Below are 17,453 nucleotides of genomic sequence, written 5' to 3'. Positions count from 1 at the left end.
GGCCGCCCGCTCTGCCCTGTTGCAGGCCCGGACGAGGGCCAAGGCCCATGCAGACCGCCGGCGTTCCCCGGCCCCTACATACCTACCAGGGCAGGAGGTGTGGCTATCCACCAAAGATATCCCGCTCCAGGTGACCTCCCACAAACTCAAGGACCGCTTCATCGGGCCGTTCCCCATCGCCAAGATCCTCAGTCCAGCCGCAGTGAAGCTAACTCTCCCGGCTTCACTGCGGATCCATCCGGTTTTTCATGTTTCCAAACTCAAGCCATACCACACCTCACCGCTCTGCTCCCCCGGACCCGACCCACCTCCTGCCCGGATCATCGACGGGGAGCCGGCATGGACCGTTCGTCGGCTCCTGGACGTCCGTCGGATGGGTCGGGGCTTTCAGTACTTGGTGGACTGGGAGGGTTACGGACCCGAGGAACGCTCCTGGGTGAAGAGGAGCTTCATCCTGGACCCGGCCCTTCTGGTCGATTTCTACCACCGACACCCGGACAAGCCTGGTCGGGCGCCAGGAGGCGCCCGTTGAGGGGGGGGTCCTGTTGTGTGGGCCGCCGAAGAGGAGGTACTGCTGGCTCACCACCACCGGATGGCGCCCTGCTTGGAGTGCGGGCTTCAAGCACAAGAGGGCGCCAGAACCACTGGGAGTGACAGCCGTCAATCATCCTCAACACCAGCTGTCACTCATCATCTCATCATCACCATCACCATAAAGGCCGGGTGGCGACTCCACCTCCTCGCCGAGAAATCTCCTACAATACAAGGTAATCTCTCTGCTGACTTATATGTCAAAAATAATCTGATCTGTTTTGCAGCTGTTTTTTCCTGGTGGTATTTCCTTGACTGGATTTTCGGAGCTGCACGTGTGTATGATTGGAGGTGGAGGCTCTCCCTCCACAAGAATCAATAATCAAGGTTGCTGGGTGTGAGGATTCACACTCACTACCTTCTGTTTTTTCTGCCAGCAGTACCAGGGCCGACAACGGAGGACAGAGACCACCTGGGGACTCGGGGCTTGGCGGCTTCGGTGTTCTTCAGGCCGTTGGTGGTGGAAGCGGTGTGGGTCCCGGCTCTTCGTTCATCTGAGGTCTCCTATCTTCGAGCCTGCCCGCAATCCTCTTGTGTGTGATTGGCAGAACCTTTGTTTGTTTTACGTTGTGTACTTGTGCAACATTAAATTGTTACTCCTTTCCTTATCCATTGTCCGTTCATTAGCGCCCCCTGTTGTGGGTCCGTGTTACGACACCTTCCCAACACTTTATCCACAAATCTTGATCCAGAATTTGGATCCGGATCACATCCAAAACTTAATGGAGTCTTCCATGACCTAATATCTATCTATGGTGAAGTTTTGTCCAAATCCATGCAGTAGTTTTGACATAATCCTGCTAACAGACAGACAAATAAATCAATAAATAAACACCAGTGATTTTATTACATCTTTGGCGAATGTAATTAGATAAGTGTCAGTTTTAAGGCAAGCAGAAATTCCCGTTGGATAGAATGGACAATGCAAAAGATAAAAAAAATAAATACTGACCATATTATAATAGAGAATGAATGTTTGAAAAAGACTGTAAATACTGCCATTGGGTGCTGTGATTTTTTTGTTTGTTTCAGGGCTGTGAAATGAAAATTGTGAAATCCGAGGAACATTTGCAGGGGGTCTGGGGGGCGCACCCCCCTGAGGAGGCGGGGTCTAGGGCCTTGTGGGGCCCCAGAAACCAAATTTAATTTTCATCTGCTGATACATTTTCAACATCTCCTGGAAGAACAAATCTCAAATTAGTGCATATTTAAATGATCCTAGATTCAACCTTTCATTTAAACTGTCAATGATAATGTTGAAATAACAGAATATGACATGGAAGTAGGACCTGGTATGATTTTCCTTTTAATTGTAAACCAAATTATGCATTAACTCAGAACAGTTAAACTACATGAAATTCATGAAAACTGAAAAGACTGTTAAAGTATTTCAAAAACCACAGCTAAAGCTTGTAGAATATTTTAAAAATCAGGGTAAAATATCAATAACATACCTTATAGTAAAAAGCCACACATTCTTGTGTAAATTCCTGTAAATCCACTCAAAGCCACAATGTCTTTTTTCCCATGAAAAAAGTCTACATTAATAAAAACTAATTTACATTGTTGTGTAAATTCATGTAGCCTAAATTCATTCAAAGCCACAATGTCTTTTTTTTCCAATGAAAGAAAGTCTAGATTAATGAAAGAAAAAGGCACATAATCTTTTCTGAAATCCTGTTTGAACAGCACAATGTTTATTTTCCAGAGAGAGAAAAAAAATATAGTTACCCTGCATGACTAATGGCATGGCATGCACTAATTAATAGATGAATTAATTGAGTGGCATGGCATGATGCATATCAGTATTGTGTGATTCACTTAATAGACATGATACTTAAAAGAGTTAATACATGCACCAAATTTATTTTAAGGAAATATTCAAATTTGTTTAATTGAGTGATTTGGTACTTTAAATATCATTAATGTATCAGTTTGAATTTAAAGTTCTCGTGCACCATACACATGTACTTTCCAGGCATGTAAAGGGTTAATGTGAAATATGTTTTTTTTCAGGAAAGAGTATATCACTTTCATTGGACATTCCAAAATTTTCATGAAAAATCATGCACAATTTCATGTTGCACACATTTATCCCATTTTTAAGAATTTTGCTCTTATAGTGCAGGTTTTGGTTCGTGCAGGGTTAGTATCCAGTTTTATGACCCAGAAAACATTATTTTTGAATTGAGCACCCCCAAAATACCCAAGGATACCTATTTTCAGATTGTTTGCTCATTTCTACGGAAGCGTATTGCATTCACTGGATAAAAAAAAAGACCACTGATCTCGTAATTTCGAAATAAGATCTCGTAATTACGACATCGGGATCTCATAATTACGAGAAAAGATCTCGTAATCACGAGATTGGGATCTCATACTTACGAGATCAGGTGTCTCCAGCTTCCCCGTATGCGCGCTTCCTCAATGATCAGCGGGCATGATGGCGCTGTCGCAATTAATCTGCTGTTACCACCTTCTCGGTCTGAGACACTGGGAAATACTGATATTTCTTAAAAATGAGAATGATATTAATATTAGTATGTCAACACTGCAGGCATCTCAAGTCCTTGGGATTGTTCCGGCGGAAAGCCCAGTCTGACGTGCTGGACGTCGCTCTCTTTCTTACGTATGGAAGCTCTGAGCTGCCAAGCCCTAATATATATTTGGCTCAGTATCATGCAGTTACGTGAAAAGTTTCATGTTATAACGTGATATTTATCCAGAAGCACTTCAGGGGGAAAATCCACACTTTGTGTTTGATTATAGTGTGTTATCATCGGCTGAGCTCAGCTCACGTCTGTGCTGACGGACTGGAAGTACGGAAGTATATACATAAAACTCTTTAGACACCTGATCTTTTCTCATAATTACGAGATCAGGATCTCGTAATTACGAGAAAAGATCTCGTAATTATGAGATATTTTCTCATAATTATGAGATCCTGATGTCGTAATTACGAGAAAAGATCTCATAATTACGAGATCCTGATCAGTGGTCAAAAATTTTTTTATCCAGTGAATGCAATATGCTTCCATACATTTCCCCCCCACAATTAAACAATTTTTAGTGTTTTGCTCTTATATTGTACGTTTTGGGGCATGAAGGGTGAATGACCAAGAAAACATCATTTTTGAATTTAGCACCCCTAAATTACCTAGGAATAAGTGTTTTCAGGTTGTTCGCTCATATGTCAAACGAAACTTCATTTCTAAGCCTCTTTCAAGCTAAGCCCCATGGTCTGTTGATAACCCGTCTTTTCTGGTGGTTTGTCTGTGCACTACAAGTATCTCATTGTAAACGATGGGTTTTTTGGGGAGAAAATATCACACTGATGAAGCAGACATCTCAGAAAATCCTGTATCAAATATGATACACTTGGCGTTATAGGGTTAAGAACTACAGTCATATTAAAACAAAGACTGTAGATTTGAAACAGCTGTTACAAATTAATGTGCAGGTAATATTTCCAGAAAAATGGCATTCTGGCAAATTTGTACCATTAATCAGAGGATGCAAGAGTCAGATCTTTGTTCAGTAATGGGTCAAACGAAATTTCATATTTCTGTGGAATACCCCACAGTCTACCTCCCCATGATGAAATCCACAGAATCCCATGGATCCGTGGAGTTTTCACAGCCCTGTTGTTTGTTTGTTTGTTTTTGGGGACAACAATGGTTATTGTCATCATTTTTGAACATACTGTTGCACACGTAAGATCAAAGCCAGTGATAAGAGCGAAGCGCCACGCAGTGGCACGAAGCTCGAACTATGGTAGACGGAGGCACAAACCGGAAATGGCACAAAAAATCTGCCCAGTGGGGAGAAAAGCCACAAACCGGACAACACTGTCTTAAAAAAGCCACAAACTGATGGTACACGAAGCCGCAAACCGGAAATGACATGGTGAGATGCTGAAGAGCTTCGATCCTTCATGTCCACGACATATACATATTATAAATTAAATATGTATTGTCTTTCAGACATGGTCATCATCTTGTTCACTGTCATGTTATTCTCAACACACAGAGGCATGGCCACGCTGAATGGCGGCGAGTGTCTTATCTCAGAAGCTGCTGGCTGCAGCTGAAGACATTCTTATGTGGATCATTTTATTACAAATATGTGTAATAATACGGCCTGTGTGGTTAAATCTCTGATCACATTATTTAAAGCATGTGTGTGTGTGTGTGTGTGTGTGTGTGTGTGTGTGTGTGTGTGTGTGTGTGTGTGTGTGTATTTGAGTCAAGTGAAATGATTGTGTGATGTAATTTTGAATGTTAACGGTATTAGCATTTTTAGCTGATATCGATAGCTTCAGGTCCAGTTAATCCATGATTACTGAGGAAATAAGCGGGTCATAATTTATAATGCCCACACCAGAGCAAAACAGTTATGACAGCCACTGTTTATGACCCCAAAAATATGATGTAATAAACACCCAAATGGAAATTAACCTGTTAGCTGAGCATGTCATTAAGATGCTAGCAGTGTTAGCATTTGTAGCAGCGATTGTTAACTTGAGGATGTTGGGTGCAGTTATTCCATGATTACTGAGGAAATAAGCTGGTAATAGTTTTTAATGCCCACACCAAAGCAAAACCATTATGAGAACAAGAGCTCAGCCACCTAAAATGTGATTTAATAAACACCCAGACCAAAGTTAGCCTGTTAGCTTGTCAGTGTTCAAGCTTCATTTGTCTTTCCCAGCTCATGCACGGTTTCACCCACACTCCACCTCTTTACCCGTATGCATTAGCCTTGTGGAGGGACACGCACATGTTCGGTGCTTTATATGTTGGATTATAAGTGACAAAGCAACAAGCCTCAAATCATCCCAAACAACGTCCATGTGTGACAATTAGGGAATAACCCTGTTGTGTCTGATGATGGGCGGACGTTCATGCTGTGTTATACGGTTGAACATACAGCTTTTAAAATGGTAGTTTTACGGCAACGCGTTAGCAGATCCATAAAATGGATATGTTCGACTGTATAAGAGCATGAACATCCGCACATCATCAGACACAAGAGGTTTATTCCCATTCTAATCCAATTCCATAGTTTGCACAGTTTATTTTTCTGTAGGTAATTCGGCTTACCGTGAAGCAGCGATCATCTCTCCAACACCGGTCAGGAAGTGGAGTAACCATTGAATGTGAAAATCCATCAAACATGAAACGGTAATTCTGTATCAGAATCCACATCAATACTTTAGTACAGTAGCTTAAATTCACCCATTTCTGTGGCAGTACGCGACTTTCACTCTGAGCTAACAGCGCTAACAGCTAGCAGCGCGCACAGCCGGTGTTCTGAAGAATTATGCGTCTCAAACGTTCTGCGTCCCGACAATGTTGCGCAGTTGCACGCGGAGGGCGGTAATGACATTCGACAGTAATCACATCTCGTCAGAACAGCAGTCAGGGCATGGAGTAAAACATCTTTTGCCACTGTTGTTGCAAAAATTACACATATGTAAGATATTATATGATCTGCACTCTCACACGATTAACCAATCAGATTCATGGGGAAAAAAGTGTAACTGGATTAGAATTTGGGATGAGAATGTGTTGAAACCTTTGTTTGGACAAAAATGTAAAAAAAAAAAAAAAATCAGAGGTCCTAAATTACATTTTATCTGTAAAAAAGTGTTACTTCTTCCAGTGTCAATGACAACTGGATCAAAATAACAAGAACATTGTCTGCCACTACCATCATGAGGTTTTGAGCCTGAGCAAGAAAAAAGTAGGGCATGGTTCACCATCTTTTGCATTCTGAGAAACCAACTTTTCTCAAGAATGTGTGATGTTTTTACTCAGTGGATGGAATATTGATAAATGTTGGACCCATAGTCTAAACATCACAAAGAAAAAACGGGAGTTTGTTTGATCAAACCCAAGACCTTCTCACTGAGAACTGAGAGCACGAAACAGTGCACGACATGCTACACACAATTGCTGTTAGGTTATTCTGCCCTCTAGTGGCCAACAACTATGCAGTTGAAAATAAATAAATGATGTAAACTATTTAAATCTCTCTCTCTCTCTCTCTCTCTCTCTCTCTCTCTCTCTCAGTTAAGCAAAATCAATAATTAACAGTAAAATTAAATCAAGTATTCAATATAAATGTTGATATTTTCTGCGACAACAGTGTATAAACAAGAAAAATCCCCACAATAAACGATAAAAACGTTTGTCTCAAACTACATGGATTATGGGATCTTGCCTATTAGATGAGTCTCTCATGCTTTTGCAAATCTTTTCTGACAGCTTCAAGAATAACACAGGTTTTTGTGAATTTCGGTGAGGGAGGCATGGTACCTCACAGCACGAAGGTCTTGGGGTCGCTTCCCACCTGGCCCTTTCTGTGAATGAGAGTGTGAATGTGTTTATATGGTCCTATGGGTGTACCCCACCTCTTGACCACTGGTATAGGCTCCAGGCCCCCCTTGACCGTGAATCGGAATAAGCGGGTATAGAAAATGAATGAATGTCAGTGAACTCACACTAATGATTTTATATCACAACAACTTATTGAAAACACATTGTGTGATAACTATATGCAGCCTGTCTACTTTTAAATGTTTTACAGTGTTATTATTTTGTCTACATTCTATTCTGTGAAACACAGGCCCTCCTATAAATCGAGACCTGAAGCCAGGCAGAAGAAAGACTAAATTAGGTGAGGCAGAATAAATATCATGTTATCATGTTGGCTGACTTGTAACTTTATTGAATTATTATGTTCTACATGTTTGTCTTGCAGATGAAAGCATGTTACCTTCACAGATGAGACAGCAAGTAAATATCCACAAACATTTGTGAATTTTTAAGACTGCTATGAACTGGTATACACAATTTATTCAGTACTTTTCCCACTTTCCTCTCTTTCAAATATACACAGCTCTCCCAAAGGTAATTCTCTTGACTCAAATCCAAGACTAGCTGAGATTTAGTGGATTTTGACTGGGCGTTCTCCTAGAAGTCTCTTTTCTTCCAGGTGTTCTCCATCACCTCCACCATCTACCACAAATTTAGCAAATCAGTTGTCTGGACTGTCTCTACAGAAACCCTCCAGAAGAAAGTGAGTACTGCCACAACCCAGGTGATCAGACAGAGGTGGCAAACTGGCAGCCCGAGGGCCAGATAAGACTAACAGTTTATGGTTGCATATGTGTGTTTACTTGAAATGTGAATCAACAAAATGTTTGTGCCTATACAGTAATGTACAAACCTCAGGCAACAGTTTTAAAAGATAATCAGAAAGAAAAGCTGCTACAACAATTAGGTAAACTTCTACATATCAAAAAATTTGATAAAGACTGAGCAGCATTAGAGCTTAAACTAGGAGTACAGTCTGCCTTTAAGACTGAATTATTTTTAAAACTATCCCAGAATAAAAGCGCAAGAACACTGTGTTGATCAATTGATAATTCATTGATTATTGTCCCCAATTACTAAATGGTACATGTACAGAGGAAATAGATTTTCTTTTATCTGAAAAGGTTTGTTAATATCCTTTGCTTTAAAAAGGGACAAAATTCTATAAAATAGTATTTACTTATGTCTATATTAATTTATTTTAAATAGAAATATCCAGAGGTGTCAAATCCGGCTTCAGAAAGTAAAAACCCTCCCATGTGTTGATTCTACATGTGCACCTAAAACTCATCCACCTGCCTGAAGAGCTGAATTAATTACAATCAGCTGGTTTAGTGGGAAGATGGAACAAATATGTGGTTGGACTTTTACTTTCTGAAGCTGGATTTGACACCTCTGGAAATACCATGATCACATTCATTGTTATTGGCATACTAAAATTGGGGGAAAATTAAAAAAAAAAAAAAAACTTAATGAAGAAATACTACTGGTGTGTTTTACACTACTGCACAGTATTTATACACTCACCGGCCACTTTATTAGGTACACCTTGCTAGTGCAGGGTTGGACCTCCCTTGCCTTTAGAACTGCCTTTGGAATTCTTCATGGCATAGATTCAACAAGCCGTTGGAAACATTCCTCACAGATGTTGGTCTATATTGATATGATAGCATCACACCTATTCAACCAGTCTGCCCATTCCCTAAAGAACTCAGAAATACTAGAACTCAGAATATTTGTATAGTCTGCTGAAAATAAAATGAATTCCAGTATTTGCGATACTTTACATAAGTCAATAATATCAATGATGAAACGTTTCGGGCCTAACACTGACGCCTGGGGGACTCCACAGACAATGTCAAAACATGTTCATAGATATGCCCCCATCTAGACAAATTGTCTCCTGTTCCTGAGGTAACTTACAAACCATTTCAAAGCATTCCAATGAGTTATGTTAAGGGTTTTGATGTTGACTGGCTTCTTCTGACTCCACACTGACTGTCAGAAAGTAAATTGTGCTTGTCAGTGAAGTTCTCCAGTTTGTTACTAAAAGGTTTTTCTAAATTTTTTCAAGAATTGTGGGAGCAGAGAGACACTGTAAAGTGGTCTACATCTCCAGTTTTGTACAGCAAAATAACTAGCTGTTTTCACACTATTAGGAAAATGACCAATTTGAAATGAAAGTTGAGTGTTAGTGGTTTAGAAATACCAACAATGACCTTTTTTAATATTTTCTTATCTATATTGTTATAATCAGTGGATGTTTTATTATTGGATTCATTAACAACATATAAAATTTCCTTTCCCACTACTGATCTAAGAAACATAGTGGTTGGCTTTCTTTCAATCAGATCATCATGTACATTATATCTTTGGAGACTTTTTCTAAGTATCAAGTTGATTTTAATGGTGAACCATAAAGATCTGAAGTTCATAGTTCAGGAAAGGTGCATAAAACCTGGTGTAAAAACAGCTGTCAGTGATGTAACACATGATACTAAAGCAAAAAAAATTACAATTTTATATTTTGAACAATCTGAGGTGAAAGATTGTGCCGTGTTTACTGAAGCTGCTACGGCCCGACTAAATCCTTTTCTCCAATCACCACTGATTCAGGCAATAAAAAAAATAAAATAAAAAAAAAATCACTACAGGTATTTAAATACAGTTGACAGTTTCATAAGTGAAATAAGCAAAAGGTATTGGTTCATATTTCAGTGTTGGAAATGTACAGTAGTGTTCAGAATAATAGTAGTGCTATGTGACTAAAAAGATTAGTCCAGGTTTTGAGTATATTTTTTATTATTTTATATTTATTATTTTATTCTTATTGTTACATGGGAAACAAGGTACCAGTAGATTCAGTAGATTCTCACAAATCCAACAAGACCAAGCATTCATGATATGCACACTCTTAAGGCTATGAAATTGGGCTATTAGTAAAAAAAAAAGTAGAAAAGGGGGTGTTCACAATAATAGTAGCATCTGCTGTTGACGCTAGAAACTCAAAACTATTATGTTCAAACTGCTTTTTTAGCAATCCTGTGAATCACTAAACTAGTATTTAGTTGTATAACCACAGTTTTTCATGATTTCTTCACATCTGTGAGGCATTAATTTTGTTGGTTTGGAACCAAGATTTTGCTCATTTACTAGTGTGCTTGGGGTCACTGTCTTGTTCAAACACCCATTTCAAGGGCATGTCCTCTTCAGCATAAGGCAACATGACCTCTTCAAGTATTTTGACATATCCAAACTGATCCATGATACCTGCTATGTGATATATAGGCCCAACACCATAGTAGGAGAAACATGCCCATATCATGATGCTTGCACCACCATGCTTCACTGTCTTCACTGTGAACTGTGGCTTGAATTCAGAGTTTGGGGGTCGTCTCACAAACTGTCTGCGGCCCTTGGACCCAAAAAGAACAATTTTACTCTCATCAGTCCATAAAATATTCCTCCATTTCTCTTTAGGCCAGTTGATGTGTTCTTTGGCAAATTGTAAGCTCTTCTGCACGTCTTTTATTTAACAGAAGGACTTTACGGGGATTCTTGCAAATAAATTAGCTTCACACAGGCGTCTTCTAACTGTCACAGCACTTACAGGTAACTCCAGACTGTCTTTGATCATCCTGGAGCTGATCAATGGGTGAGCCTTTGCCATTCTGGTTATTCTTCTATCCATTTTGATGGTTGTTTTCCATTTTCTTCCATGCGTCTCTGGTTTTTTTTGTCCATTTTAAAGCATTGGAGATCATTGTAGATGAACAGCCTATAATTTTTTGCACCTGCGTATAAGTTTTCCCCTCTCCAATCAACTTTTTAATCAAACTACGCTGTTCTTCTGAACAATGTCTTGAACGTCCCATTTTCCTCAGGCTTTCAAAGAGAAAAGCATGTTCAACAGGTGCTGGCTTCATCCTTAAATAGGGACACCTGATTCACACCTGTTTGTTCCACAAAACTGACAAACTCACTGACTGAATGCCACACTACTATTATTGTGAACACCCCCTTTTCTACTTTTTTTTTTACTAATAGCCCAATTTCAATGTGCATATCATGAATGCTTGGTCTTGTTGAATTTGTGAGAATCTACTGGTACCTTGTTTCCCATGTAACAATACGAAATATACTCAAAACCTGGATTAATCATTTTAGTCACATAGCACTACTATTATTCTGAACACTACTGTAAGTATCACACTAACCAATGTGATCTACTAATCTGAATGATGTAAAGATGTGTTACCCTGTGTCCAGAAAGTATTCACAGTACTTCACTTTTTCCATCTTTTACGTTGCAGCCTAATTTCAAAATTGATGAAATTCATTTTTTTCCTCAAAATTCTACACACAATACCCCATAATGAGAATGTGAAAAAAAGGTTTTTGAGATTTTTGCAAATTTATTAAAAATTAAAAAAAAAAAAGAACTGTCTGTAAACCTCATATACAACATTGTCTCGAGGCACAAATCTGAAGAAAGGTACAGAAATATTTCTGCTGCTTTGAAGGTCCCAGTGAGCACAGTGGCCTCCATCATCTGCAAATAGAAGAAGTTTGGATCTACCAGAACTCTTCCTAGAGCTAGCCGCCCATCCAAACTGAGCAATCAGGGAAGAAGGGTCTTAATTAGACAGGTCAGCAAGAACTCGATGGTCACTCGGTCAGAGCTCCAGCATTCCTCTATGGAGAGAGGACAGCCTTCCAGGAAGACAACCATCTCTGCAGCAATCCGCCAATCACGTGTTTGCGCTGTGACCTGTTGCTTCACTTCGCAGCTTCTCAGAAACAGCGGGTCCGCAATAAACATAGAAATGCTCATTTTCCTGATGCACACCCTCAAAAACAAGGGCCGTTCGAGCGTAATGTGAACTTAAGAACTGACAAGGGAATCGTTAAGCAACAAGGCTATTGATGTCAGTGGATCAAATCATTCCTTATCGATTCTTAACAGGAACTGGTTTTTGATACCCATCCCTAATCCCTACACTGAAGCATGGTGTTGGCAGCATACTGTGGGGATGTTTCTCAGCAGCAGGAACTGGAAGACTAGTCAGGATTGATGGAAAGATGAATGCAGCAATGTACAGAGACATCCTGGATGAAAACCTCTTCAGAGCACTCTTGACCTCAGACTGGGGTGATGGTTCATCTTTCAACATTGACCCTAAGCACACAGCCAAGATATCAAAGGAGTGGCTTCAGGACAACTCGGTGAATGTCCTTGAGTGGCCCAGGCAGAGCCCAGACTTGAATCCAATTGAACATTTCTGAGAGATCTGAAAATGGTTGCGCACTCACGCTCCCCATCCAACCTAATGGAGCTTGAGAGGTGCTGCAAAGAGGAATGGGCAAAACTGCCCAAAAATAGGATGCACCAAGCGTGTGGCATCATATTTAAGAAGAAGTGAGGCTGTATTTGACAACAAAGTATTGAGCAAAGGGTGTGAATACTTATTTATGTACATGTGATTTGTTTTTTGTTGTTTTGTTTTTTATAAATTTGCAAAAATTTCAAAAACCTTTTCTATGTTGACATTATGGGCTGTTGTGAGTTTAATTTTGAGGGAAAAAATTGACTCCATTTTAAAATAAGACTGAACATAAGATATAACGCAGTGCTAAAACACCCTCAGCCATATGGGCATTGTGTTCTTGAGGTTGTATTTGCTGCCAAAGGTGCATCAACAAAGAATTGAGCAAAGGGTGTGAGTACTTATTTATGTACATGTGATTTGTTTTGTTTTTTTTGTTTTTTAGAAATTTGCAAAAATTTCAAAAACCTTTTCTATGTTGTCATTATGGGGTGTTGTGAGTTAAATTTTGAGGGAAAAAAATAATTTACTTCATTTGAAAATAAGACTGAACATAATATAACAATGCTAAAACACCCTCAGCCGTATGGGCATTGTGTTCTTTATAATTTGCAGTTATTAATTATTAAGATCCTATTGTCTTAAGTACAATTTGTACATGTTCAAATCAAATCATTTGTTCATTTTGTGCAAATCAAGGAATATTTGTAGATCACCCTCTGTGCATTTGCAGTTATTGAGACAAATTTAACTCCATAGGAAATTAGCTTTGAATTAGCAAAAGTTATCATGCAAGCTAATCTCTGCAAAATGTCTTGTAAATGACTCCAGAGGTGTTATGTTACAAAAACAGCGTTTTCAGTTTTAGATGTGTTTATTTCTCACTAGCTTTTAGATAATATACCAGAAACGAAGTTGTTAGCAAGAAGCTACACCAGGCAGTGATGTGACCATGTTAACCTAGGCAAAACGTCTTGTAAATAAGTTCAGAGGTGTTATTAGGTTCCAAAAACAGCGTTCTTAGTTTTAGAAGTGTTTATTTTTCACTAGCTTTTAGATAATATGTGAGAAACATCACGTATATAAACACACAAAACAAAGTGGTTTTGAAGAGACCAGTGACTGATGGTGCAGCTCTACTCTGATTGTCACCCACATCACTCAAAAAATGTATGAGATTGAAACAATGTGACTTCTTAACCTCTTAAAATACATTAAGCTTAATTAGCCAACTTTGATGTCCAAGGTCTGTGTCCCAAGAATGCTCCCTGTGAATTTCAAGAGTCTGGCAGTAGGCCTGGACTTAACAGACAAATGGAAAAGCCTTCACAATACCCGATGGCCATATTTGATGGCCTTGAGTAAATATGGAAAAAGTGAAGTGCTGTGAATAATTTTTGGATGCACTGTATATAAAATCTAATTTGAATGAAAAAAGTTTTCTCACTGAGACTAGTTTGTTTGGTGCAACATTACCTGTTGATTTGAAAACTCACTGAAGATAAATGTGGAGGCTGTCTTTAATTGTATTAATCTTACCCTTATTTTTCCCCAGTGGGCAGAAAACAACTGAAAAAGTAAGTGTTTTGGATATACAAGTAGTGTTTAAAATAATTGCAGAATTTCTATTATATTCTGCACTGTCACACTTGACTGGAGGGACACTGTAAGCTAATTTTATTTTATTTTTTTATGTTAATAGGCAGCATGCAGTTCATCCACAACAGGTAACACCTACTTAATTTCAAATTCATACGCAATTCATCCTTTAAAACTGTAATGCCTATCACATTACAGGTCTACAAAGTGGTGAATGTATTTCAGCCAGACATTCCAGTACAAGATATTTGGATTTGGAAACTCAACATGTAGAGAAATGGTGCGGTTAAGTGAAATTTTAATTTAAACGTTTGTTGACATGTTTGATTCTCAATTGCTCTTTCTGATTTTACTTAGGTTGCAACCAAATCTAGGTAAGTAACTTCACAGAACATCTGTATTGTATTAGAGTTGGTGAATGAATAACTAAATATCATCTACTTAAAGAAGAGGTATTGTCAAAGCATCAACATCAAGAATGGGCTCGAACTGAAGACGACATTGGCCAACCTCAGTTTGTTCCACTAGAAATGTCGCAAGAGGTATACCCCTGCTTGAAAAACACATAATACTTTGTCGCCGTGAGGTAAAGTTGAATTATGGGTTTCTTCAATGTACTTAGCAGACCTGTTTTGAAAAGGACTGGTATGTTGGGGTTTGCAGTCGAGCCGATGCAGAGCATGCCTTACATCTGGTCAACAAGGTATTTACACTAAGAATACAACTGAGCGGATTCACAATGCAGAGCGCCGCTAGCTGTTGCTCACGAGAGGCACATCGATATTACCATGGGTTGCATATGCCAAAGAGTAGATGTAAATGGGAATAACACTGTGCTGATTCACAAATGAAAAGCATCAGAATGCATTGCTGTTTTCTATGTTTTTCATACATAGAAAACATAGCAACGCATTGGATTATCCACTTCCAGGTTTCCCAGATCAGCAATTTCCCATGATCTGCATGTTTTTGTCTATCTCTACCAACCAATAGGTGGCACATTGTATTGTGAAACCGGCCAGTTAAACCCCTTTGTCTTGTACATTGGTGTCGCTCAAACTGTTGATTTGCTGAGCCATCAGGAAGGGGCGTTTCTGGTGAGAGACTGTTCCAATAACACCAACAGTGAACCTTTGGTATTGGTGGTGTATCATGACAAGAAAGTTTATAACGTAAAAATCCGCTTCATCGAGAGCACCAGAAAGTTCGCCCTGGGAACAGGACAACGATCGAATGATGTGAGTGGAGAATTTCGCAAATCTATCAGAAGGCATCCACTCGAGCATTTTGGCTTACTGTAGCTCATGTCTGACTCTCTCCTCAGATGTTTGACTCGGTGGCAGAAATTATCACATTCCACTCCACACACCCAGTAACACTCATCAGTGGGAGAAATGTGTCTGCAAGCAAATACCCAGAAAACTGCGTGTTGACGTATGCAGTCACTAAAACGGATGTTGACCAACTGCTACAATGACAGAGGGATCATACTGCTAAATCTGACAGATCCTGTCTGCAAAAACCCCGGGTTTAAGGAAATAAAAGCAAATCCTAACATCGACGACTGTGTACAAATTTGTTCAGTGAAAGCACATAGTATATAAAAATAAAGTGTAAACTTTCCCTGTAGTTTTTTCACACATCCACAAAAGGTTAGTGGAATAGACTGAAATAGCAAAAAGGTGCATCAAGAAAGTCTTGAATAAAGGGGTGTGAATACTTATCTATATGTGATTTAAGTTTTTATTTGGATGACATAATTAACAGTGGCCAGCAATAGCACGCAAGGCAGCTTGACCTAATCATGAATATTAAAGAGTTTTTTTTTCATAACTAGGGTATATTTTATTGTCTAAATTGTCATGTAAGGTAAAATGGAGCTGTGTTGTGACTAAAAAAAAAAAACGTTTTTAAGTTTGCTGCACTGCGGCGCAGGAACTACGGTGCATCTGTAAAGTATTGACAGCGTTTCACTTTTTCCACATTTTGTGACAGTATTATTCCATAATAGATTAAATCCCCCCTCCCCCTCAGAAAATTCTAGATACAATACCCCACAATGACGATGTAAAAAGTTTTGAGATTTTTGCAAATTTAAAAAAAAAAAAAAAAAAAAACGTATGTAAGTATTCACAGCCTTTGACATGAAGCTCAAAATTGAGCTCAGGTGCATCCTGTTTCCACTGATCATCAGGTGTTTCTACAGCTCGACTGGAGTCCACCTGGGATAAATTCAGGAAGACGTTCAGGTCCACCAGGACTCTTCCTAGAGCAGGCTGCCCGTCTAAACTGAGTGATCGGGTGAGAAGGGCCTTATGGAGGTGACAAAGAATCTGATGGTCAATGTCAGTGCTCCAACATTCCTCTTTGGAGAGAGAGGAACTTTCCAGAAGGGCAACCATCTCTGCAGCAATTAATCAATCAGGCCTGTATGGCAGAGTGGCCAGAAGGAAGCCACTCCATAGTAAACGGCACATGACAGCCTGCCTGAAGTTTGCCAGAAGAATACAGCAATGTACAGAGACATCCTGGATGAAAACCTGCTCTTGCTGCAAAAGGTGCATCAACAAAGTCTTGAATAAAGGGTGTAAATACTTCTGTACATGTGATAAAGTTTTTTATTTTTAATGAATTCGCAAAAATGTAAAATAAATAAATAAAAACTTTTCATGTATTCATTATGGGGTGTTGTGAGTAGAATTTGAGGGGAAAAACAAATGAATTCACTCCTCTTTAGACTCAGGCTGCAACGTAACAAAATATGGATAAAGTGTAGCCCTGTGAATACTTTCCAGATGCACTGTATATAAAACACATCTTCTGAACAAACAGCCATTTGCAAAATAAAATGTCACAATATTTAGTTTTAATATAAAAAAAGAAGTTACACTGTCATTAGAAAAGCATGAAACACAATGATAATGAACACAAAGTATTCAAACCAAAAACTTTTAAATGGAGTATGTTCTCACACACACAAAAAAGCAAATGAAAACATTCAGAAGGAGCTGTTTGATAACTTTAAGGGACCATAGTAACACTTTTAAATTCTGAACCCAGATATTCAAGTAACCAACTTCTAAACCAAAATGATGTTAAAAGAACTTTCACTTTTAACAGCATATTTTCAGTTGAAGGTTTTAAAATTGGTTACCAGCAATATAATGTATACTTAAGTACTTTGGGGCTCAAACATCAAAATAACCCGTACGTTCGCTTAAAATAATTACGCGGCATACAAGAGACTGAAAACATCATGGCACCGTCAGACATGAGGGTGCTTAATATTTTTTTCTGGGGAGGTGGGGAATAAAGCAAAAGCAGAAGAGGCCATGAACATCAGCGATTCCCTGCTGAGTCTGAACACCAGTCAATCAGGACGTTTTATATCTGTTATAGGTATATACACAAGAAAATCTGTACATGATCAAACCGTATATACATACACGCATACATTTAAGTGGGGGGGGTCAAAATTAACATAGGCAACCTAAACCTGTATGCTTAATCATTAGGTCTAGCACCTCATACATTATGATTGATTACAGTATAAACA

General features: G+C 39.0%; 1 protein-coding gene across 2 annotated transcripts in view; it reads left to right on the top strand.

Annotated features, from left to right (window-relative positions):
- The window catches only part of LOC117520645 (cytokine-dependent hematopoietic cell linker), a 43,328-nt gene extending 27,809 nt beyond the window's left edge, over positions 1 to 15,519 (top strand). Inside the window, exons 5-16 of one of the 2 annotated variants that reach the window (XM_034181957.1) lie at positions 7,222 to 7,272; positions 7,357 to 7,391; positions 7,495 to 7,505; positions 7,591 to 7,674; positions 13,854 to 13,875; positions 14,001 to 14,025; positions 14,096 to 14,177; positions 14,255 to 14,271; positions 14,345 to 14,439; positions 14,523 to 14,600; positions 14,980 to 15,135; positions 15,222 to 15,519. In XM_034181957.1, the coding sequence (XP_034037848.1) occupies positions 7,222 to 7,272; positions 7,357 to 7,391; positions 7,495 to 7,505; positions 7,591 to 7,674; positions 13,854 to 13,875; positions 14,001 to 14,025; positions 14,096 to 14,177; positions 14,255 to 14,271; positions 14,345 to 14,439; positions 14,523 to 14,600; positions 14,980 to 15,135; positions 15,222 to 15,374 (809 nt within the window). In that variant the 3' untranslated portion in view covers positions 15,375 to 15,519. Of the gene's footprint in view, positions 1 to 7,221; positions 7,273 to 7,356; positions 7,392 to 7,494; positions 7,506 to 7,590; positions 7,675 to 13,853; positions 13,876 to 14,000; positions 14,026 to 14,095; positions 14,178 to 14,254; positions 14,272 to 14,344; positions 14,440 to 14,519; positions 14,601 to 14,979; positions 15,136 to 15,221 lie in introns of both variants that reach the window. The other variant, XM_034181956.1, reaches the window with a different exon arrangement.
- Positions 15,520 to 17,453: the final 1,934 nt, after the last annotated feature.

This window comes from Thalassophryne amazonica, chromosome 11 (genome assembly GCF_902500255.1).
Source record: "Thalassophryne amazonica chromosome 11, fThaAma1.1, whole genome shotgun sequence".
NCBI lineage: Eukaryota > Metazoa > Chordata > Actinopteri > Batrachoidiformes > Batrachoididae > Thalassophryne > Thalassophryne amazonica.
Note: the sequence above shows the minus strand (reverse complement) of the source record. Positions and strands in the feature narration are given on the sequence as shown.